The 10,850-nt window shown below is 46.3% G+C and overlaps 1 protein-coding gene across 1 annotated transcript; it reads left to right on the top strand.

The window, feature by feature from the left end:
• Nucleotides 1-475: 475 nt before the first annotated feature.
• On the top strand, nt 476-8,960 carry NMRK2 (nicotinamide riboside kinase 2). Its single transcript, XM_054013981.1, has 7 exons — nt 476-668; nt 2,313-2,403; nt 4,262-4,310; nt 4,494-4,665; nt 7,352-7,423; nt 8,002-8,108; nt 8,529-8,960. The coding sequence occupies exons 1-7, from the start codon at nt 643-645 to the stop codon at nt 8,612-8,614; spliced, it is 603 nt and encodes a 200-aa protein (XP_053869956.1). The 5' UTR covers nt 476-642; the 3' UTR covers nt 8,615-8,960.
• Nucleotides 8,961-10,850: the final 1,890 nt, after the last annotated feature.

Here is a 10,850-nt window from a genome sequence, read left to right on the forward strand (position 1 = left end):
TCTAAAAATCATAGGTGGAATCCTGAGTTCGCATGCTTTCGCTGTGAGACACTTAGAAACACAGGAGAAAGGGAAGGGAAGGCAAAGAAGTTGTGTGTGTCACTTCAAGGAAAAGACAACGCTTTTCACTGTGCCATTACCAATCTCCCTCCCCTACCCCAGAAGTCCCCGTGGAAATGTAAAAAGGGGTGACAGTCTCAGCTTGCCCATTACTAATTTAGGCAAAGGAAAGGTTTGCCAAGAAGGTATTTATAACCCAGCTAGCAAGGGATAGTAAGGGGTCTGGGAGGAGTGGAAAACAGGTGCCGCAACTGTGCGCATGACCCAGCTACTGAGATCAGGACTGGCTAAGACCAGCTTCTAAAGTATTGCATCTCATGATAGTCATAGTGCTTTTCCATCATCCCGTGGGGCACGGAAAGGCGGAGGGAGGGGGGAGGTCATTGCAGAAGCAGGGTATAAATTAAAGGCGCCCACGTCTTTTTTCCTCAATGAAATAGTCAAGCAACTTGCAAGCAGAGCTGAGAGTGAGAGGCTGGAGACAAGCACTTGTTTAGAGAGAGAAAGGATCAGGCATCCTTTCTGCTCGTGAATCCAAGTTTCTTCCCTCCCCATTGCTGCTGAGGACGCAACTCCAGGAAGATGAAATACATCATAGGTATAGGGGGGTAAGTCACTGCATTTACTTCCTGACTTTTATTTTTGTTGCGCGCAGCACGCCCTGGGGCGTGAAGATGATATATACTTTCATGTGGTAACAAGGCGGGGATTTAAATAAGGCAAAAATCTAGCACTAATGTCTCCTAACACCAGATCATGCTTGTTATATTGCATGCGGAGAGTTCCGCAGGTTGGGATTTATATAGTAATAAAGGGAGGGAGCTGAAGCCGGAAAAGCTTTATCTTTATCTGTGATTTCTAAGTAGGTTTAAACAGCTAAGAAAACGAAAGAGCCTTTCAAGGCAGAGTGAGGTTTTAAGTGTTCCATTGCAAAACACAGGGGAAGTTGATGGAAAAGCTTCCTAAAATGGATCCAAAAAGAAGGGTCTTTTTTAACTTCCCCTCCAAATGCGTGAGACTGGGAAGTAGATCTGCATGAACCTCCAGAATTGGGTGACTGCAGGGGACAGATCCTCTGCGGGTGCCGGTTGTCACGGGCCATTCAACGGACACCAGTGGAGGATCTGATGTATAGGGTATGAAAAAGCATGCGAGGGTGAAAGCTTTGGAATGAAATGTTTGAAGTTGGCACATTCAGCCCTGATGACTCCCGCCCTCCTCTGGGGAGGAAAATCCCTCCGCTTGGGGATGCAGTTGTGGGGGGAACGTGGGAGTTTGAATCCAGATCTGCCCCAAGACTCATTCACAGGACAGCAAAGGTAGACTCCCTGCGTTGGGGTTATTTTTAAGGCAGCTGTTTAAAGCGTTTCCCTCTTGTGGCAGATTTTTTTTAAAGTCTCAAGGATCTTGGCTGTATCAACTGATGTATCCTAAATCCCACAGATGGCATTGCTTTAGCCCCGTTACCCTGCTAAGAAGAAGACATTTAGAATCTATTTTTAAAATGGCTTGTTCATCAAAAGGGTGCCTGCCTGGGCCAGTCCCCATCGAGTGAATCCCTGGGAGACGTCTGCTCATGTTCGTTGTTCATAGTCCCAGGATTTAAAGACAGGCCGATATTTTAAGTGAGCAACTTTGCCCCTTCAGGGCTGAAGCCACATGGGTCTCAGAGAGATGTCAGGGCTCTCATTGAAACACACGTGGCAGAGATCCTGAGCCCCCAAAAGGGGAGCAATTTAACTAGAGGTTTCATAGAACACCCCCCATTTGAGACTGAGGGGAACAATCTGAAGGACAGGGGGACTTTCCCTCTGACTGGAGGGGTCCCCCCCTTTGGCTCTGGTTCTTGAGAGGAGGACCCTGGAGATGTTGTGAAGGCCAAGTCTATAACAGAACTAGATAAATTCATGGAGGACAGGTCCATCAATGGCTATTAGGACGGGCAGGGTTGCTGTCCCTAGCCTCTTTTGCCAGATCCTGCGGGGGCAAGACATATTGACGCGAAAGTGATGGAATTAATGTAAGAAACATCCCTTCCTTCCATCAGGGGCAAACAGTGTGGAGCCTGCTGGCCATCAACACGTGCCACAAATCAGAATGCTTGATTAAAGATTCTTTTTAATTCATATAATGCAGAGGCAAATAGACCTGGTTGTAATGGAAATACCCTCTGAAGAAGTGCTGTTAGTCGGCAGTCGTTGCCCATTAAACTAATGCATCTTCCCCAATGCTGCTTCAAATTTTCTATTTAGCGTGACCAACGGTGGCAAAACCACTTTGACCAACCGGCTTATCAAAGCACTTCCAAACTGTTGCGTTGTCCATCAGGATGATTTTTACAAGGTAAGTATAACTACTCTGCCGATTTAATGGATTTAGAAATAGTTATATATTGAATGTATTTCTCTATTTAGTACAATGTCAAGTATGTACCGTAGGGACGTTGGGTGTGCGTTTGTGAGGTTAAGTTGTTTCGGAAGAACATATTTCACTTTTGAATGGTTTTGGACAGACTGAAATACAATTGCCTTTTACTAAATGCTAGTGTGTTCGTTTCAACACAGTATGTGGAACCCAGCGTGTCAGGCCAACGAGGTTGGAACATAGGCAGTGGAATTTTTTTTTTTGCTTTTATTTCAAATTATTTTCCTAGTTTGTCCCTACCTTGACCCTTTCTTGCTAGCATTCTCTTTCCGGTGCTTTCAAATGATCTTTTATGACAAAGCTGCAAGCAAGTCGGCATTTATAATTTAAAACAAAGCCAAATCAATCTATCGTCCTTTAGGCACATCCTCAAAAGTATTCAGGCTCCTAACTGTCACTGATTTCAATGGACGTTAGGAGTCAAAATACCTTTCAGGAGCTGGGCCAGGAAGAGTATTATGTCAGGGGACTGTCTAACACCATTAGCTCTGTTTTACCTCTGTAGGACCCTGAGCCAAAGCCAATGGAAGTCAGTGGGAAAAGATCCCACTGGAGGTAGTGGGTGTGTTGGATCAAGCCCAGATGATGTCAAAGACCAAGCCACATTAGAACATGTTCCTGAATTGTGTTTCACACTAACAATTTTCATAATGGTTAAACCAGGGATCGGCAACCTTTCAGAAGTGATGTGCCGAGTCTTCATTTATTCACTCTAATTTAAGGTTTCGCGTGCCAGTCAGACATTTTAACGTTTTTAGAAGGTCTCTTTCTATAAGTCTATAATATAGAACTAAACTATTGTTGTATGTAAAGTAAATAAGGTTTTTAAAATGTTTAAGAAGCTTTATTTAAAATTAGATTAAAATGCAGAGCCCTCCAGACCAGTGGCCAGGACCTGGGCAGTCTGAGTGCCACTGAAAATCAGCTCGTGTGCCGCCTTTGGCACCCATGCCATAGGTTGCCTACCCCCGGGTTATACCATAGTTTGATCCCACTGATCTAGGCAAGACCAAGCCATGTTATGATGATACGGTTGGAGCAATCCTATTTTAATAACACGATATCCCCAGCCTCGTAGATTTTCCTGTGCTGACAAACCTATAAGTTGTTTGTCCGCCCTTCATAAGCATACACACCCTACTGAATAGAACTAAATAGATTGTATATATTGCTAAATTGGGAGCATTTCTTCACCCTAACCCACAAAATGCAGCTAGATTAATGCTAATAGGAGTTTAGGGTAAAGGGGGTGGAGTTCTCGCTAATTTTTTTCTGTAAAATATATAATTTCACTCTGGCATGTTTAATTTATAAATGGCTCTTGAAAGCACAGCTAAGATGAAGATTTACTATGCTGACGTACAGCTTTTATTGGACGTGTTCGTTACACTAATTCCTACTATGCTGAACATGTGATCTAGCAATTGTCACTTAATACTACCTGTGTTTTTTATATCCGAAGATTCTGTTTCTTTGTGTAAAAACCATGGTCCTAAATCTAATCAGATCTGGCATTATTAGACTATGTTAAACTTAGAATCCTTTGTCAGAAGCAGCCCCCGGGGACAAGAGAGCAAACGAACTTTCTGAAGCTCTCAGGCTGCGGGGCCTGTCAAAAGGCCCCGTCAAATTTCCCCCCCAGAAGGAGGCGGCAGCCGGTTTGTTAAATGAACACTTGCTCCGTTGTGTAGTGCAACAGTGCCCAGGTTGTGATCTTGTCTTAGCTAACTGATCACCCTGCCTTTGCAGCCCTGTTTTATTGCTCACTATATTTCAGCCACAAGATCAGATAGAAGTCGGGGAAGACGGCTTTAAACAATGGGATGGTAAGAGCGGTGATCGCTTAGGAAGCAGTAATGTATATTTTTCCTAAGTATTTCTTTTTCACTCTAATATTAAGATTTAATGGTAAATTTCCAAAATTCTATATGACAAGTTTATATTTACACACTTTCATGCCTCTGTGGTTTGTGGCTTTTGACTTCCCCGCCTTCCTTTCTTCTACCTAGCGCTGGAATCGCTGGATATGGATGCAATGCTGAGCACGGTGCAGGCGTGGATTGAGGAGCCAAGGAAGTTTGCCCGCGCCCATGGGGTGAACGTTAGGCCTAACTCTAAAGAACCCGTCCCAGCGGAGATCCACATCCTCGTCATTGAAGGCTTCCTGCTTTACAATTACAAGTAAAATGTCTTTTTATTTACAGACAAATGTGTGGCAATGAAAAGGCTAGATTTATAGCTCTGGGCACCGAAGCCTCCTTGCCATTAACTAACTGATCCTTGCAGTGCTGCTGTGAGGTGCCGTAGGGAAGAATTTCCCCCACGTTACTGATGGGGAAACAGACACATAGGGCACGTCTTCACTACCCGCCCGGATCGGCGGGTAGAAATCGATCTCTCGGGGATCGATTTATCGTGTCTCATCTAGACGCGATAAATCGATCCCCGAATCGATGCGCATACTCCACCTCGTCAGGAGGAGTAAGCGGCCTTGATGGGGGAGCCACAGCGGTCGATTTGCCACCGTCCTCACAGCGGGGTAAGTCGAATAGGATACTTCGACTTCAGCTACGCTATTTGCGTAGCTGAAGTTTGTGTATCTTACATCGACACCCGCCCCCAGTGTAGACCAGCCCATAGAGATTGACTTGTTCATGGCAAATTTTTAATCAAGAGCCAGAATTTGAATTTGGGAGTGACAGGCACCCAGACTTCTGCTTAGACCAGAGCTCCTTACCCACTGATCCTGCAGTAGTCATTAAAACTTCCCTCCTATGTTCTCCTGCCAGCGTGTCTCAGCCTAGACCGGCAATGATCACGGATGGGATCAAGAAGATACTTTATTCTCCAAGCCCGTTCAGTCCTTGGCCTCTGTTAGTACATAGGTTTGTTTGTTAGCCTGGGATAGAATTTTGGGTTTGACTTTTTGATCCTCTTATATCTTCTACTAATATGTCCTAACAAAGGACAAAAGACACTGTGTATGGTGCTTCCAGATAGGTTTATAAGTACAATGGGAACAGCTAAGAGCAGTTAACGTGTTACTGGAGAGCACACTTTAAGATTGCCTCAACCCCTATCTCAAGGCAAGGTCAAGCAACCAGTCAGGCGGGGCAAAGAGGGATGGGGGTGAGGTATAAAAGACCAAAGAAATGCCTGTCCCTGACTGTAGCACAACCTCACTCCTTACCCCTCCCAAGGGGTATAAGAGGTGGGATGAAGACCCCAAGCCCAAAACAGAACATGACCCTAAATTGTAAGGGGTGGGACTGTGGGCGTGCATTACCTGCTGAGGAGGGGGAGAGGGGACACTAGGAAACAAGGCTCAGCAGTGTCACATGCTTGCTGGAAACTAACCCCAATAAACATCGCATTGCCTGCACTTTGGACTTCTGGTCTTCTGCTTTCTGTCTGCGTGACAAGAACCCAGGGACAGGGTGAAGGGAAAGCCGTCTAATAGCCTCCTGTGAGGTAAATCTCAATTAGGAACTAGACTGAGCTCAGCAATTAATTTCACATTTGAGAAAAACAACATTTTTCTGCACTCTTCTTGCGGTGAAAAATTAGTTTTGGAGGAGGGGAGTAGTGGACTAGGCTGGAGACGGAGGGACATGGAAGTCTCCATGACTTATATGTCCACACATATAACCTTAATGTAACTTTAGTGAAATACAGTCGACAACTATGAGACTTCCAAGAAGCGTTACAGTTGCCTTGCATCAGAATCTTAGCTCTCAACAACTGGTTTATTTACTGGATAAGAGGCGACTTGATTTCCATCTAACAGTACCCTCATGGGGAACAAATATTGAATAATGGGCTCTTCAGTCTAGCAGAGAAGGCATAACATGGTCCAATGGCTGGAAGTTAGACAAATTCAGACTGGAAATAAGGCATAAATGTTTAACAGTGAGAGTAATTAACTGAAGGTTATTGTGGGTTCTCCCTCACTGGCAATTTTTAAATCAAGTTTGGAAGTCCTTCTAAAAGATCTGCGCAAGGAATTATTTCGGGGAAGTTCTCTGGCCTGTGTTAGTCAGGAGATCAGACGAGATGATCACAACGGTCCCTTCTGGCCTTACCCTCGGTGGTTAGTTTTGCGGGGACAGCATGTACGATGACACCTGCTCGACGTTTAAACGCTGAGTCTATCAAGCTTCACAGGTAGCGGCAATCTGCTTTCTGAAGCTGAACGTCAAATGTAAATGGATTGTCTCCACAGACTACATATTAGGAGAGCCTCTTTGAAGACTACATCGGTAACTTGCCTAGGGCCCCCAAGGCCTGTACAGTGCCTGAATGAAGTGGAGCAGTGTTGCCCAAATGAGACTTTGGGTCCCATTATGAAAGGCTCCATCTTGAAGTGAACAGCCTATCTGTAGGCCCAGATGGAATGCTGCATTCTGGGAGCCTTCATGGGAGGTATCAGAATTCTGTCAGTCAAACTTTGCTCAACCCTGCTGTACAAATCTGATTGGTCTTGCAGTGATCCTCTGGTCTGATCTGACCTCTCCAGTGAGTGTTTTTTCAGCCTAGTAGGAACATAATTCAAGTCAAATGTGAAAGAATTAACAGCCTGCATTGTTTTTCCCCCTAGGAACACGGGCTGACTAGCTTTCTTGTGCCAAATCTGGCTGTTCGGGCCCCTTTAGACACCTTACTTCTGTGTAGTACGCACGAGTATTTGGAAATTTCAGGCTGACTGAAACATTGCTGCAGAATTTGAAGCAATGGCACGCCAAGCCATAGAGGAAATGTAGAAAGCTTCTATTTGTCGCAGCGTGGCCACTAGCATTTGTCTCTCGGTCTGAGGAGATAAGTGATCTAGTAGTGATCTAGTGTTGCCTTTTTTCCCCTGCTTCCCCAGACCACTGACTGACTTGTTCAACAAACGCTACTATCTGACAGTTCCCTATGACGAATGCAAGAGGAGGAGGAGGTAAGCTAGTCGCTTGAGCTACGTTTAATAATATTTGGCTTTGCTCTAGGTTCTGCGCACGTAGGCAAGACCGCGTATTAGTCACGTGACTGTTGTGATTCAATACTAGATGTATTGACATCACTTTCCAACTGAAGTTCCAATTCCAAACTTTCAAGCCAGTCAGAGGACGAGGCCAGCTAATGGGGCATTTCCAAAGACAGCTTTACTTCCTGAAATATCCAAAGTCCCCGCCCCCTCTATGTCCCCATTCAGCCCCCTTCCCCCAAGTCCCCGCCCCACCTCTTCTCCACCTCCTCCCCTGAGTGCACCGCGTCCATGCTCCTCCCCCTCCCTCCCATAAAGTCTTAAGTGCTGCCAAACAGCTGTTAGGCGGCAGATGGGAAGAGCTGGGAGGGAGGGGGGTAGGAGGCAAGGCAGGGGTGGGGGGAGCTTGGCTTCCGGTGGGTGCGGCGCACCCGGTAATTTTTCCCCATGGGTGCTCCAGCCCCGCTGCACCCACAGAGTCGGCGCCTATGGTGCCAGACACAATGAAACATGGTAATCTAACAGATTCCTTTCCCTTTTACCACCCACAGTACACGCCATTATCCTATACCTGACCCACCTGGTCTTTTCGATGGACACGTGTGGCCCATGTATTTAAAATACAGGAAGGAAATGGAGACCCATGAGGTTGATGCTGGTAAGTTACTCTCTCTGCAAACGGTCCTGCTGATTTAAGGCAGGCAAGACTTCATTCCAGGAGGTTATTCCCTGTCATTCTACTGCCCGCTTTTTGCTTGTGATGAAGCCAAGAACACTGGCCTGGTTGCAGCCTCATTAACTTCAATGAAATTGCTCAGGGGTAGCTAACACCATTCAAAGGCAAAGTGTTATTTATAACCATGCAGCCCTAGGAACAGGTTATTCCCGGAAGTCTAAACCCACCTGAGAGACTCCGTGGAATGAGATTTGTTTTGGTTGAAAATGCAGGTGTTTGGGGGCCAGGGGTTATTTTGTGCTGGCCACCTGCATGACATGGTTCAAGTGCCTTTTGAAATTTGACCTTCACAAATGCCATTCTGACTGCAACTAATCAGTGATTTTTTTCCCCCCTTTTCAGTTTATCTGGATGGATTGAAGTCCAGAGATGACCTGTGCCATCAGGTCTTCGAAGAGATTCAGAACATGCTTTTCAATTGTTCATAGGGAAATATACCTCTGCTTCTCTGTGTATTGGTTGACCCCACTGAAACAGCACACGCCTTCCATCCTCGGGGATTATTTTCTTGCTTTTCAGGGTCTAAGGAGAGCTAACGATCCAGATTTGATGTAAATAGTACTTTAGAGATTAGAAGATGGATAAACCCTACAGAATTCTGTGTAAACCAGTCACATACTGTCCTTTGGAAAAGCTCTTATGTATATAATTGAAAAAAAAATGGAGAAGTAATTTACAACTCAGCCACAGACAGTTTTTTGTATTCCACTGGTTTAAATATGTAACGGTTTAAGATGCATTTTTATAACGAAACACGAAACAGTCAGAAAACCACCATCTGGTCTGCCTGTATTTTTGAGCCGATGTTAAACCTTTGTTTTATTGCTGGTGATACCACTTTTAAGTTCACGTTTTTTAAAACATGCCGATCGGAAGGAAATGAGCTGTGTGTCAGTCAAACCTCGACATATTATTTTATGCTTGAATAGGGTGACCAGACAGCAAGTGTGAAAAATCGGGACGGGGGTGGGGGGTAATAGGAGCCTATATAAAAAAAAGACCCAAAAATTGGGACTGTCCCTATAAAATCGGGACATCTGGTCACCCTATGCTTGAACCAAATTTGCACTTACCCTAAAATATTGTGGCTTTCACAAAGCTAGTTTCTCTCCCACCCTGGAGTTCTCCAAAGTCAGATGCCTCTTAATTATCAACACCTCTGTGAGATTATTGATGTTACCACCACAATCCCCATGCAGTAGATCTACCTACAGCGTCCTTCAATCCTCAGCCCTGTCTCCAAGAAGCAGCAGCAGCAGGCTTCTCACCAGCCAGAAACCCATCTTCCCCTGGGCTCTGCTAGCCCCACTTTGTACCTAGGGCCTGTGCTTTTGAACTACCGGCTCAGCTGATGGGATAATTAACCCCTTAGCTCATCAGCTCCCAGTCTGATTAGATAATTAAGTCTTCCTCCCCTCAATCAGGGCTTCTTTGGGGGAACTAGTAAGTGACCCAAACCCTGGGTCAGGTGCTGGCTCTCAGCACTCCGGCACAATGGACTGTTTCACACTCTAGAGTCAATTGCCTTTTGTAAGATGAAGAATTTTAAGTGGCAGCTCATGTCTCCTCTTCATCTTGTAATCTGGGCATGAAAGTGATTCAGTTTTGAATTCCCCAGTTACTAGGACTGGGTCAACAGCAGAAACGGCCATGCTATGGAGTGTAAAAGTCAGTGGGCAGAATCGGGACCTGAGGCCAGTTGCGTCAGCTAGCCACCAGCCCACTGCTGCCACCATCTGGAAGTTAACCCAGGTTAGCCACCCGAGGCCTTCAAAGAAACACGTAGTGAGCTGAGAGGGAATAAGCCAAATTCCACCCAAGTGTCAAACACACATGGCTCCACTGAGAAAAGAGGAAGGAGGGGCTTATGGTTAAAGCGCTGGACAGGGCTGTGGGCGACCTAGCGTCAATTTCTGCCTCTGCCACAGTCTCCCTGCGAGACCTTGGGCAAGTCACGTGACTTCTCTCACTCTCTTTTACCGATGAGGGGTTGAGGCGAAGAACCCTTCCTTGTCTAATTACATTGTCAGCTCTGTGGGGCAGGGACTGCCTCCCACGTGGGTTTGTGCAGTGCCCGGCACAGCGAGGCCCTGATCTGGGCTGGGGCCTTGTGACAGAGCGGGAATAGTCAGCGTCCCCACATGTGCTAAATTGACAAGACAATTGATGAAGCACCAGGCGATTAACCCATTAACAAGGTGACTCCGCTCTTCAGCTGAGGACAGTCAGGCTACGTCAACCCTAGCACTTCTGCCGGTAAAATGTATGTCGCTCGGGAGTGTGAAAAAAACACCCCCCTGACTCACGTGAGTTACACCGCCAGACGCGCCGGTGTGGACAGCGCTACGTCGGCGGGCGACGCTCTCCCACCCGTGGGGAACAAGCATGTGTGTGGCATGCTGTAAATCACGCACCGGGTGTTGAACGTGCTGCAGCCGGGCGTGAGGGCTGTTCGCAGGCTGAGGGAACCCTGTGACAGGCCGCCAGCTGCTGCTGTAATACAAAGAACTACCAACAATTAAAATGCAGCCCTAGAGCCAGGGCTTTTAAATCTCACGCTTCAGGACAGAGGGGTCACCCCTGGGTGCTCCTGGCAGCCCAGCTATGCATAAGGCTGCAGTACTTGCCACAGCACTGGGTGCGGGCTGGTTCTCAGAGACGCAG

This window comes from Malaclemys terrapin, chromosome 24 (assembly GCF_027887155.1).
Source record: "Malaclemys terrapin pileata isolate rMalTer1 chromosome 24, rMalTer1.hap1, whole genome shotgun sequence".
NCBI classification, from domain to species: domain Eukaryota; kingdom Metazoa; phylum Chordata; order Testudines; family Emydidae; genus Malaclemys; species Malaclemys terrapin.

Coding starts and splice junctions, on each gene's coding strand:
- NMRK2 (XM_054013981.1), top strand. CDS start 643: ATGAAATACATCATAGGTATAGGGGG. Junction 4,311..4,493: donor CGGCTTTAAACAATGGGATG/GTAAGAGCGGTG, acceptor TCTTCTACCTAG/CGCTGGAATCGCTGGATATG. Junction 7,424..8,001: donor GAATGCAAGAGGAGGAGGAG/GTAAGCTAGTCG, acceptor TACCACCCACAG/TACACGCCATTATCCTATAC.